General features: G+C 41.6%; 1 protein-coding gene across 8 annotated transcripts in view; it reads left to right on the top strand.

Annotated features, from left to right (window-relative positions):
* TBC1D1 (TBC1 domain family member 1) overlaps positions 1–13,487 on the top strand; it is a 97,770-nt gene that overhangs the window by 22,719 nt on the left and 61,564 nt on the right. Inside the window, exon 1 of one of the 8 annotated variants that reach the window (XM_085059173.1) lies at positions 7,864–8,111. The exons of the other annotated variants lie outside the window; for them this stretch is intronic. Coding sequence (XP_084915299.1) covers positions 8,082–8,111 — 30 coding nt within the window. The 5' untranslated portion in view covers positions 7,864–8,081. Of the gene's footprint in view, positions 1–7,863; positions 8,112–13,487 lie in introns of those variants that run through there. 8 annotated transcript variants of the gene reach the window in all.

Here is a 13,487-nt window from a genome sequence, read left to right as displayed (position 1 = left end):
CCAAAAATACAAAAGCAAAAGAGCCCACATCACTGGCAAAGAGACACTCAAAGGGTTAATAAGCACACAGAAGGTAGGAAGGGGAGAGATAAGAAGCAGTTAAGTTAAAAGTCTGTGCAAGGGAACATTGCTGATAAAGTTTTCCACTTTTGATTCAGCTGAGAAGGAATACAATCAACAGCACAACACAGCAAAATAAAAATCACAGATAATTTAATAAAAAGGTAGATTTATATGCACCGTACAAAATTTCTGTACATGCAAATTATGATGTTAGTAGGTTCCAGTGGTATTCTCAATTTCACATTTCACTGGAAATATCTAGCGAAGGACTGTGCTGCAGCTTGTAATCAAATGGAAGGCTGGTAATGAGAAGTGATGCAGAGCAAGGGCTGGGCAGGCAGCTGAATGCACTTCTTAATCGACTGCAAGGGGTTGCTGTAGTTCTCAGCTGGCTGCTGCAGTTCTCCCACCAGGGTTTTGTCCAAGAGCACTGGAGCAGGGAGGCTTATGATATGAGGGCAACGTTACAGAAATTAAAATTTCTTCAGCTTGGTTCTGGAAAAGAGCAGGACAACATGGTATTTCCTCTTTTTGTTATCTATGCTTAAGATGCATAGGGATATAGTAGCAACTTGGTCTGTGTTTTTGGAGGGGGGGTGCAATTTTCAAATGAATAGCTTTTACACTCAGATGCTCATCATATGTGAACTACAATATAGCTCCATTGACTGTAGGTGAGTTCTGGACCCTACATCACTAGAGATAAACCTGAACTGATAGTTTTTATTGTTATGCAATTCTCAGGAACACCAAGAATATTTTGGTTTGCAGGTAGAATAGTTAACACTTAAAGTTTTATTTTAACTGTTGTGTTCTTTTCTGCTTACTGAAATGGGGGTTGCTTTAGAGTATGTGAACTACAGTATAAGCCCGTTAGAATCTCTGTACTGTCTTACGGGGATTGTGGCTGAATTAAATTATGAGAAATCAATGCTGTTAGAAACAGATTTATTAAGTTATTAAGCAAGTTGTGGAGAACTGAGAAGACTGGCTACTTTTCATGGCTCTCCATACTGTGGAACTCAATTTACTTCCCTAGTCTCCTACTGTTGCAACTGAAGTACACAAAATAATATGCTTAGGGCAGTGGGACTATTTTTGTATCTACAGTGAATTATGTGAACAAAGAGCTAGGCTATGACTCTGTAAAATTATGCATACATGATTGCTTATTTTATATTACTCATTACTAGAGTGTTCTAGAGGGCTAAAGTAAATATGGACTAACTAAACTAACATGAAGTCCCATGTAATGGAAATAGGCATTAATGATATACATGTCTCCTATGGTATATGGGGAATTGATAAAATTAGAATTGTATTTTGATTTAACTAGTCAAATGAGAGTTGTCATATTCTGTTCACAGGTTTTCCTCAATACTTTTAAGACTTTTTTACTCTGTAATTTATCTATTATTGGAAGTGCTTAGTAGTTTGGGGCTTTTTTTCCACTGTGAGGTAGCGCTTCATTACAAAGGAAATGAGACCTATCTTCAAATGAATTGGCTTTTTTCCCGCCTGACTTGAGTTAATCATATAAACTTCAAGATCAACAAACACTTTTAAGCATAACTTTTAATTAATTGCACTTTGAAAATGTTTCTTAAGCTTTAAGCGTTTTTTTTTCTCCTGAAACTTGTGAGTGCTTGTCACAAGGAAGAAGCAGGAGACTGATGGAAAAGGGTGCAAAGTCCTTCCAGGGCCATGTATATAGTGCCAGAGGACATTAATGGTCATCTGATTTTGACATCTTTTGTATTGCAGTGCCAGGAGATTTTTAAAACAAGCAATCTTGCATAATTAATATTTTATAGTCTATCCAGTTGTGTCAGGGTGTGTGTACAGGTGTGTGTCATCCCTGTGACATCTGCTGCTCTCTCCCCGAAGCCACCTCAGCATTCTGGGGAGCTCAGCTAAGTTATCCCTCAGCTTGATGCCACTGAGAAGACCAAAAGCCACTGCCCTAAAAGGAGGAAAAACAGGATGTTTCCAGCTGTTTCAGCTACAGTCAAGACTTAGCTGATGACCTCAAGGGCTTGACCTGTGCATTTGTCATTGCATACTGGGAGAACCCCCATTTGTTTTGAGCTCTGTGATTTGCTTCTGCAGTTCCCTAGTTTGCTCTGCCTGTTTTCTGCTCTTCCTGCTTGTTTCACAGCTGCCAGAAAACCCTAATTACTAAACAGAAAAAATGCATGGAACCTCTGATGTCTCTTTGTGGCAATTTCCTACTGTGCTCTGAGTTTCCCCTGTTGCTCATTTGCCACATCGTCCTTGCGGTTTTTTTGCATCCAACTATACAGATCAAAGTGATCTCTTCACAAAAGCTCTTAATAAGTTTTGCTTTGGACTTAGCTGTAAATTCAGGCTGTGTTTTTTCACTCATTTGTAGAGATCTGATAATTTGATCACAATTAGATCACTCAATAGTGCAAATTTCATCTTGGTCAAATGCAGACATATGATTATGCTTGAGTGAAATTAGTCAGAACCCATGGCAAAGTTCCTGACAGCTTTAAGCTTTATTCTGCTGTCTGGGGGAATACAATATTCCATCCAGCATAAAGCTTGCCAATCCAAAGTTTGCTCATCAATGTTTTTGGAAGTGTTTGAAGTGGCACGATATTTTCAATCCAGATGAGCTTTTTGCATCAGATGACCCTAACATTTATGAATGGGCACTAATGGACTCAAAAGCTAGACTGTGTTACTGTTACATTGATTAGGTGTAGCCTTGGTTGCCTTTGCAGGATGATGGGTTCCACATGCTGTGAGTAGTATTTTCTCCAGTCCCTTATTTGATTAAGGATTTCACCAAAACCCTTCTCCTCTGAACTTTCTGGAGGTAATACTAAGAAATTATCTGTTCCATTCAAGATAACTGGCTGATCATCCCAGCATCTGCTATCACCCACAACTGCCTTCCAACAGGGCATAAGAAAACCACAAACTGTTTTCTCTACATAGGACTTTTCAAATGAAGAAAAGAACACCTAAACACTTCTTTGTCCAAAATAGACCCATGGGGAAGAATCTGAAGATAATGGTAGCCAGCTAGGAAAGCTACTTCAACCTTATAAGGTGTTCTATTGTCTAGTACTCTCATGACCTCACTCAGTTAATCTAGCCCTCCCTCTAGAATAGTACTTGCCCTGGGAGGACTTCATTCCACTGTCTGCTGAGCAACATGTCCTGTGTGCTCGTATGCTTCTTTCCTGTAGAAAGGTGTAGAATCACCTTTCCCTTCTCAGATCGTGCTTTTCCTCAGTCCTCTTACTGAGGTGCAGGATCCCAAATGAGCCTCAGCACATGGGAACCCTCTTATGCTCAGACACTTTTGGAGAGAGGAAGGATACTGGTGGTAGGGAAGAGGACAGATAGCCCAACACCAACACCATTTTTCATTGCTGAACAGGAAATTCTAGTATCACTTGAATCAAAGCATTTTAGCAGTTACAAATTTTATGGTGGAAAAGACAAATTATATATAAGCTAAACCAACAGGAGAGGTTGGAAAGGACTCTGCTGCTAAGTCAGTGCCCAGCAGTCTGATGAGGAACTGTTCTTTTCTGTCTGCCACACAGGGAGTGAATTGCATGTTATCTCAGGACGCTGGCCCAGTGTCAGCATTTTTCACACTTGCTACTGGTTAGCAAATAGCTAGAACACTCCCTAACAGTATAAAGAAGATTATCCAAGTCATTGTCATTTCTGTTTCCACTGAGTGTCTAGAAACCACCAAGAAAGTCATCCCAGGTGCTTTTGCGAAAGCTGGATTTCATATTTAGCATGGGCAGTGAGCTCCTATGTACTTTGAATTAAAGGAACAGCCACTGCTGGTGTCTGTGGTTAGGTGTCAGGTCTTACTGTTGACTTTGATCAGGGGGCTGGTGCAGATCCAGTTTGGTGAAGTTATTTGGTTTTGTGTTTATTATTTTATTTTGTATTGAGAAAAAAGTTTGCTTATAATTTAGCCAAAAGCAGTAACAAAGCTGACTCTTCACCACAGTAACTATCCAGAAGTTACACAGTCAGGCTTGATTGTATCTTTGGATAGGATGAAATCCAGAGGATTCATTACTCTGTTCCTTTGCTGGATTCATACTTTTTTGCATCTTGAGTCATACGAAGGTGCCATAAAAGTCTGGTGTTTCCTTAGACACCTTTGTTTTGGTATGTTTTATTACAGCTGTATCTAAGACCCAAAACATTATTATATTTTGAATTCACATCACAAAGAGTACTCTCACAGTAGTTACTTTCTTCTTGCTTTTGTCCTCCAATAAAGTAGAAACCATCATTCCTGGAATGAGAAAAGATGAGACAATACTTAGGGAAATCCTAATGAATGGTGAGAAATAAGTGATAAAGGATAAAATTTCTGGGTGTTTTTAAACAAAGACCAAATATTGGAAAGTGATAATTAATGGCAAGCTTTTTTTTTTCTTACATTTTTTTCACCTGAATTTATCAAGACCTTCTTGTGTACAGGGAGGAAGGAGATAAATGAAACTTGTAACTGAATGTGCACAGAGGGGATAATTCACGAGAGTAACTGCCAAAACATGTTTAAGTACAATTCAGAAGAAAAAGCTTTAAATGGGAATGGGATCAACTTAAAATGGGAATGGGATCTGCTTTTAAACCACCACTAGTGTTAACACAAAAGCAACAGGAGAGCCTAAGGTACCACAGTTGTGGCTTTACCCTTAATGCAAGTTCTTGTGAGACATCATTCAGTGATGACATACTGTGAAGACTCACAAAAATATTTACAGTCATTAAACCTAGAGAAAGCTGAAATCAGAGGAAAGTGAGTCAGAAATACTCCTCTTTTGAGTTAAAAGGTCAACTGCACCCTCCTTTCTTCTTAATATTTCCTTATGTCTCCCTTCTCTTTTAATATCTCTCTCATTCTCCAAATGGCTTCTTTTAATGGAGAAAACTTGGTTGGGAAAAAATAATGTGGGTATTTGTGTGTGTGTAAATTTATGTAGGACGTCCATAAAACAGAAAGATCACCTTTCTGACGATGTAAGCTTTAAATCATGGCTATGAAGTATTTTAATTGTTGCTATTTTTAAAACAGCCACGAATATCTTGTTAATATTTTCCATGATAACATGGAACAGCTCATGGGACTTAGGGGTTTGTTTTGATTTTTAAAAGATCGTACAGTTAGATAAGATGGTGTCAAGTGCTACTTACAGTTTATGCAATACAGATGTTATTCCTTGGCCCTGAATTTTTCCATTTCCCAAAAATGGGTATGTAGTATTTTTGGAGAGACAGGTATCTACACAAGCCAAGCTTAAAATACGAAAACACAGAGGTTTTGCTTTTACAAAATTGAACATCCTGAAAAATGAATGCAGTTATTTTTCCCACTACATTACTAAATACGTATTTTTTGGAAGGTAAGCAACACAGTGACCTTTTCATTTACAGTGAAGGATTTCATGCATTACTAAATGTTTTTATAGCTGAACACTTAAGCCTCACTTCCAGCTGTTTCCCAAATGCCAAAGTGTACCCACTTCTCCTTTCTTCAAGGCTGGCATCTATCATCTTTAAGAGATGAACTAAAGCAGAAAGAGCAGTTACGTAGCACGTCTGAAAGTTGTGTTAACAGTGGAAGCTGGAATTCGTTCATTGTTACTCTATCTCCTAAATCAGTGTCTTCACCACAAGACCACTCTTCTTCCCAATCCTATAGAAGCATGTAGAAGTCTTCAGAGTGCATTTAAAAACATACAAACAGCACTATAACAACTACGTGCAACAGGCTTAGAAGTTAAGTAGTGTGAAGTGACGCACTAGAGATCCCTCTTTGGGCCAGTTGCAGACAGGGCGAGAAGCCAGATATCCTGACTGACATCAGTGTTTAGTGTGGGCTCAGGGGCATATGTGTGTATTGTTAGCTTAAAATTGTGTAAAGATGCCAGTAAGGAAGGGGGAGCTGGAAAAACTCCCAAGCTGGCAGTACCTCCTCAGAGAAAGGGGAAGAAATAATTATTTAGAAGTAATATTGTTCACACTTAGCATTAGAGAAATGAGACTCTTGAGACCCTCATGCTACCATCAAATATAGTGGTTATACTGTACAACTATGAGCAGCACATAATGAGGAGCATTCTGCCTTGCTCTTGCCCTCAGTTGCTTTATGAAATAAGAGCAGACCCAGTTCTGTACTTCAGATGGTAATACTTCTAGTGTTCTTGTCACGTTCTGAGTTTAAGGCCCTGAGAACAGATGTCTTTTTTTCATGTATGTGCTCTGTACATCATGAACAGTAGCAGCAGTGAAAATTTCTCTCTCTAGCATGTCACTAAGCCTTTAAAGACTGCTACCAGAAGGGGTGTCAGTCATATGTAGTCATTTATTTGGTTTATGGTTAAGAACATCTGTACAATCAAAATGTCCATGGCCACTATCATAATGCCAGAGAGAGCCATTGGCCATCCTCGTGAATTATCTATACTTCAATCTGTAGAACTATTAGAAAATGAAACTCTGTTCTCCTTTTATGAAAAACTGAAAGGTATTTGTTCAGGTTTTAATTTCAGAAACTGTAGCTTAGGTACAGCCTGAGAAGTGCTTTTATGTTGCCCCCTCATCCCTCTGCTGCCCATTAAACATAAGAGTAGTGCTAGGGCACTCACCAGCACAGCATTAGGGGTGATAGAGCTCTCAGGCAGCTCACTGCCTTGTTTGCTTTGCATGAACCGCTTGCAGGGCTGCAGGATCATGCAGTCTAGGGCAGGGGCCAAAACTGCCCCTGTTCTGCCTCGGTGAGCTGTGAGATTGGCTCTGCTTCTTCCCAGCCCATGTGTGTGGGTGTCACTCTTTCCCTCCCGTTTTCATTTAATAACTCAAACAAGTGAAGCACTCTCAGCTCTCACCTGGAGATCTTTCCATTTGCGCTAAGTGTGCAAGTGCAAGCAGATGCAGGGCACTCTCCCAGTGGAGTAGCTGTCTCGGTGAGAATGTCTTTGGGAAAAATGAAGAGCTGAATTTGGCACTTCGTCATCTAACTTTGACCAGTTGAATTTTATTGGGAAGAAGTGCAGAACAGACCCCTATGCTTTCCTGTTACAATTGGTGCAGATCTAGTTCTTCATGTTGTTTCTGTGAGGTGGTGGAAAATAAAGGGCTTTTTGTTTTAGGTCCAGTGGATTATTTACTGTGAACTCCAAGCCTTGTTTCCTTTCCTGGTTCTGTGCCCTTTCACGAAACTCAGGAAAATTAGTTGTTTTCACGCAGCCCTACGGCCACTGAGTAGGGGAGGGGGATCTTCACAGCTGGCTCAGCCGGAGCAACGACAGGAATGAGCAGCATTCCTGGCTGATTGGCAAGAAACATCCTCGGACCTGCCGGAAACATGTACACTACTGTCTTCCCTTCTACGACAGTCTGATTTCTGGAAGTTGAGCTGCTAGTGTGTGATGTCGAATGCCATTAGCTAACACGAATGGCAAGCCCGACTGGAAGCGTAGCATTTCACAGTGGTTTCAAACAGATTATTTTTTCGCTCGATCCTTTAATGTTAGGAATGACTTCGATGCCAGGATGTTCCCAGAAAATTTTAGTTACGAATCCTGTCGTCAGCGCTGAATTACGTGGCCGGGCAGCGCGAGGCGGCTGTCTGCGTTCCCGGGCGCGCAGCCGGAGGGCGAGCCCGCTCCCTTCCCGCCCGCCGGCACCGGGCGGCCGCAGCCCGGCGCGGGGAGCCCCGCCGGAGGCGGAGCGCGGCGGGGGCGGGACGCGGCCGCGGCCCTTCCTTTCCCTTCCCGCCCCGCAGCCCCGCGGCCGCAGCCGGCGCCGCCACGGGCAGCGTCCCCGGCGCGGAGAGCTCGCGGTGCCGCCGCTGGTGCTCGGCGGCGGGGACCCTGCGGGAGCCCGCCCGGGCCGCTCCCTTCCCGCCCGGCGCATGAGGCGCGGGCAGCGGCGGGCGGAGAGGCGCGGAGGAGCGGCCGGAGCCGGGGATCGCCGCCGGCCGCCGCGCCGGAGCCCCGAGGATGTCACCATTGTTCAGCTGGGTGGCCAAGGTAGGCGGCGCGGCGCCCGCCGCCCTCCGCGCTCGGGAAGTGAAGTCTTAGGGCTTGCAGAGGTTCGCGTGTAATTTCAAGGCAAGTCAGTTATCTCTGGGAAGGGAGCAGAGCCTTGCTGTATTGTTCAGCCAGGGAAAGGGAGGAGCACTCAAAGTTACCAGTGAAGTCAACCTGCTGTCAGACGTGACTTGGGTTTAGGGGTTAAAAGCGAAGCTGCAGGTCTGGCCGACTTGTTCTGCGTTGCTGAGGGTCTGTAAAACGGGAGAACTGTAATTAAAACTGCTCGGAAGGCCTGATCTTAGTGCCTGTTGAAGTCTAACGCTACTCGTGTACTCTGGGGAATGTGTAACAGCGCTCCCACTGTTTGTTTTGGACTCTTTTTTCCCCTCGTTTTTGTCATGCTCTGAATTTATTAAGAACAAGTTGGATTTTAGCCGGATACTTTCATGTTTAACTATGACAATGCATGTATCGTGCTGACTTTTTCATCTCTGTGTCTAGGGCTTCAGCATGATTTTCTACTGTACCTGTGAAATTACATATGGATGCAAAGCAGTAAAAATGGGTAAAGATGCCTAGAATATAGTTTGAGCTGATGTTTAAAAACAGTTCTGAAGTAACAGTCATTCTGTATTTAAAATGAGCTGCAAATGGTATTCTGTCTCGAGACCCAGTTTAACGTATAGAAGAGGACAAGCGTGTGAAACAGCTGTATGACAGTCAAGAATTGTGGGTTCCTTGAATGAATTAGTTGGGAAAAAAAACTTTATCTTCAAATTTAACAGGCAGTGTAGGCTACTAAGCAGACCGCATAAAACCTGGTTCTCCCTTCTGTGTTGTCAGGTATAAATGTTCAGTTGCTTAATTACTTCTACATCACTGTTCCTGTAGATTTAACAGGTGAAATACCAACCCTGGGAGGATAGTAAGCGGGAAGTGCTTGATATGTGACTGTTTCCTTTGTTCAGATTCTCAGACAGAAGGATTTGCTCTATTCTGGCTTGGAAGGAGCCTTCTGAATTTTAGACATACCCTGAAAAATCAAAATGTATTCTCTCTTTCCACTTGCCTTTTTTTCTCTGAGTGAAGAGCTGTTAAGTGGAGCACATGTGGTTGCCTCTCCTGTCATGCCTCAGGCTCTGTCTCATGCATAACGTAAGGCAAATCCTGAGTTGCCGTGTTATCTGAGGGAATGATACCGGCTGATGTCCGTGCCGACTCTTGTAAATGTGCCGCTCTCCTATCCAGGTGGCTGCTGTCAAAGATGGGTGATGCCATTGAGTACATACTGCAAGGATGCCCCCGAGGGATGGCCCATTTCCTTCTCTCATTGTTCACTTGGACAGGAGTTGGTCTTGGAGGTCAGAACTTGTAGCACACAGAGTTCACTGTGTTTTTGGAGAAGCAAGCTCTTGCAAAAACCCACTTCTAACTGCATTTAGGAGTGCTCTCTGGGTTTTCAAAACTAATTATTTCAATGCTGGTTCCTCACAACTGCTTAGTTTTATTCTTTTGATGCCCATTAATTGTCAGCACTAATTTGGGGGGGAAAGCAAAGTAGTGTACTTGGAAATATAAAATGAGGCTTGTTAATAGAGAAAGGTTTCCTGCCTGCCAAAATCTGATCAGTAAAAATGTAGGACCTATTGCTGTGGGCTTTCAAGACAAATGCAAGCATTTCCAATTATAAGATGATGGCCCGTTATGGAACAGGGAAGGACTGTGGGATTGGGGGAGGAGGAAACTGCCCTCCTCGAAGCAAAATTGTGCCCTGGCATTTATTTCTTAAAAAATAAGTGACCCCCCACTTAAGTAGCCTAAGTGTTTAGTCTCATTATGCAAGTCCCCGGGCCTGCAGATAGTTACACATGAAGTAATTTACTCCCATGTGCTACAAAATTGGTTTCTCTGGTGTTTGTATAAGCATTACCTTTTAATATCTCCTTTACAGGTTTTTACATGCAGTTTTACCCAGCTTGTCTCTTCCCTACACACAGGCTCCTCAGGGCTAAGTTTTGCGGTGCTGCCAGGCTCGGCCAAGGGGCCCATTCTGGGCTGAAGAATAAAGCTCTACTTGAGTTTTATGTGGATTGGTGTTGTCCCCATTAGCCACAAGGATGCTGGCTAAACCCCTGAGTGATGGTTCTGTGGATAATGAATTCTAAAGTACTGACTTGTTTTAGTCTCCTAAAATTATTTAAATAAAAAAGAATAGTTATACCTGTTTTTCCTGCATGGTTTGATACAAAGTTAGACAAGTGACTTAAAGGGAAACCTTTGACTAAGCACCTAAAAGCATAGTCTCTTGAAAGTGTGAACTATGTTTGCTCCGTTGTGAGTAGAAAATACAGTCACTTTTGTAGATACACAAAGACTATTCATATTCAGTTTAGATCACTGAATTAACTGTTACTAAAGTAATCATTGTGGAGTTCAAAAATGTCAAAGCTTTCAATCTCAAAAAGAAAAAAAGACGTGCCGATTTTTGATGGTGAACATCCACATTATTAATTCATTAGTAAGAGGTAATAATACAGTCATAAGTGTTAAGAGTAATTTTATTTCTGTTCCAATAATATTTAATACAGCTTTAGCTTAAAACAAAGATTAGTCTTAGTTCTTTACAAATTACTTAATGTTATAATGCAAGTTTCTATTCAGAAGCAGCTTGTCAGAAACTAGAATTAAAGAACTGATTGATGAAGAAATAGAAACATTCTTAGTGCAATGAATTGTATAAACAGAGAATTTTGAGTAAATGTGTCCTCAGATTCTCAGCTAGTTATGAAATTTATACATAATTTGTCTTTCTAGTCACAAAAAAGGTACTGCATATAATTTAATAGCTGTGTTAACTTCAGCTTACTTTGTCTGAAGGATTATAAACCAACAAGTAATCAAAATAACTAAGATAAAATGCAAAGCAAAGTTACATAATTTAATTGAAGGTTTCTTCTATAATGATTTTGCTGGTAGGGATCAATCCACCCTGTGTAGCTGCCTGCAACCTGCAGGACAGCAGGTGGGAAAGGTATGCTCCCAGTTCCCTTCTGAGGGGAACTGAGAGCAACAGAGTGTGTTGCTGAAGCCCCAGGAACCTCCACTTACATGCCACCAGCACTGGCAGAGCAGGGTGGGTTTACAGCATAGCTGTCCCCAACTGGGTTGGCTAATCTTGGACCTTGAGCTGAGAAGCTGATTGCTTGGATTCCTTCTGCTATGAAAATCAAATTTGAGGGTGTATTCATAATTGATGCTCTGAAATTCCTAATAACAGAACAAGAAGTAAATTCTAGTTTGGTTCAGGTTTTTTCCAAGGATTGCTGAGTCAGAATGGCCTGTGAGCTTTCCTCAGTTTTGGAAGCTCTCAAGCCATCAACACAGAAACTTTCTATCCTATTCAGTGCAGCAAGGCTTGGTTACTTGGCTTGTGGAATGAAACATTACTGAAGAAGTAATCATAATAATATTGGAAATGCCACTTATATTTCTTGTAATCCTAATATAACTTCATATGCTGTATTAGAATTAATCTTGCTGATGTTCTGATGTCATTCCTGCTATTTTCTTTATAATAGTGACTAGTAGACCTCTGGAGGACCATGCATGGGAGTAACAATATACTTCTTAGTTTAGGTCAGAAACCACAAATGAAATTAACTTGTCTTCTGCAAAGGAATGAAGACGAATGAGAGACTGAAAATCAGGATGGCCAAGAAATCCCCTCCTGGTTTTTTTTCCTTTTTAAGAGTGTTCTGAAGGGATGATCTTGTCTTTTTAGCTATTCTGTTCTAGGGTATATCACACTCACTTATGAGGATGTTTTGCTCCAAATTAACTGATGTGCCACTTTCTTTTATGTCTCACAGCTTACAGCAAAGTTGAGCACCTTTGGACATCTTTAATCCCTCAGTGAATGATTTACATTTTAGCCAAACAAATCAAGTTTTGCTCTCTTCAGGAGCCCTCATAACTAGGCATTTTAACACTGTCTTAAGCCAAAAAACTTACAAGTTTGTTAAACCTGTCTTACTTTTAAGCCCATCTTATGACAAATTATTTGGGTAGGTGAGTAAATGATGGTGGTATTCTGTGGGGTGCAGCCCTTGTGTATGCTAGTGCATTTACCCCGATAACCCTTCTTGTAAAGGAATTTGAGTACTTGCATTCTGTATCAAGAATCAAGTAGTTAATAGAGAAGAAGTGCCAGGGAAGAATTGGGAATCACTGAGGAGGGAATGCTCAAAAGCCATAATTTTGCTTGTGGAAGAATCTCGTTGAAGCTATTGATGCTGTGGGTAGGGCTGAAGGGACAGACCCTCGCTTGTCTCCCAGGCTGGATGCCAGCAACCCAGCAAAGTGCAGATTTCTGCCAGAGCTATGTTTTGGTGCCCAAGTTTGCACAATGCCCTTGTCACAGAACACTATATTTCTGCTCAGTGTGATTCTCCAGGTCAGTTTATTTTGGGGTAAAATGTTGTTACCAATTGACAGCTTTCAGATAAATGCAGATTATCACAAAATACCAAGCAGTTCAAATGCACTGTTTTCTGTATGCCAGTCACTCCCCGCCTTCCCCTGCGGGGGCCTGGGTGATGACTGAGGAATATGCACTCAGCATTTGAAATTAAGTCAGTACTGTGGTGAAACCCCTCAGTTACTCAGCAGTTAAGTTCCCTTTGGAGCTGTTTGCTTTTATTCTTCATCCTTCCATTTCTTTTTCTGCATGCCAGGCTCAAATTGCACCTGCTCCCCTTAGATGTCCCCAGTTTGATGGGAGATGGCCGGAATACAGTCACTCACACGGCTTTTATGTGGCTGGGCGGGTGTAGTAGAGCAGTGTCCTCTGCATTTGTAAGGTACATTAGAGGTGCTTAGTAAGGAGTAGAGCTTTCCACAGTGAAATTCCTGGCCATGTAGATTGCAGTTTAGCAAGATTTTTCTCTTGAATGATTTATACCTTTCTGAATTAATTTCTCATGAGTATCTTCTTTCAGGTTCATGTTGACCTTCAGATTTAACAAGCCAAGCCTGACAAGGTAGCTGAGCTTGCTCTTTTATACAGGTTCTGTCCTCTGCAATTCAAAACAGAACTTTTAGCCTCTAGTCAAAAACCTGTCACTGCTGAAAAGCTTTCTGGAAATTGGTGCTAGCTGTCTTCATGTGGTTAGCATGTTCTGAGCCAACCAGTAGCAAAATTAGTAGTTAATCCTGCAGGATCAGGGAAAACCCCAGGTCCTATCAGAGATGGTTCACACAACTAAGGGTTTGCTTGGAATTTTTGCCATATATACATATATCTGCAGCACTGCAGTTCAACTTTATTTGCCTTACATTTCATGATTTAAAATACTGTTTCATATCATAGCCTTT

The sequence above is a fragment of the Lichenostomus cassidix genome, chromosome 4 (genome assembly GCF_008360975.1).
Source record: "Lichenostomus cassidix isolate B80296 chromosome 4, HeHo_3.0, whole genome shotgun sequence".
NCBI classification, from domain to species: domain Eukaryota; kingdom Metazoa; phylum Chordata; class Aves; order Passeriformes; family Meliphagidae; genus Lichenostomus; species Lichenostomus cassidix.
The sequence above is the reverse complement of the archived record's forward strand: the minus strand, read 5'-3'. Positions and strand labels throughout refer to the sequence as shown.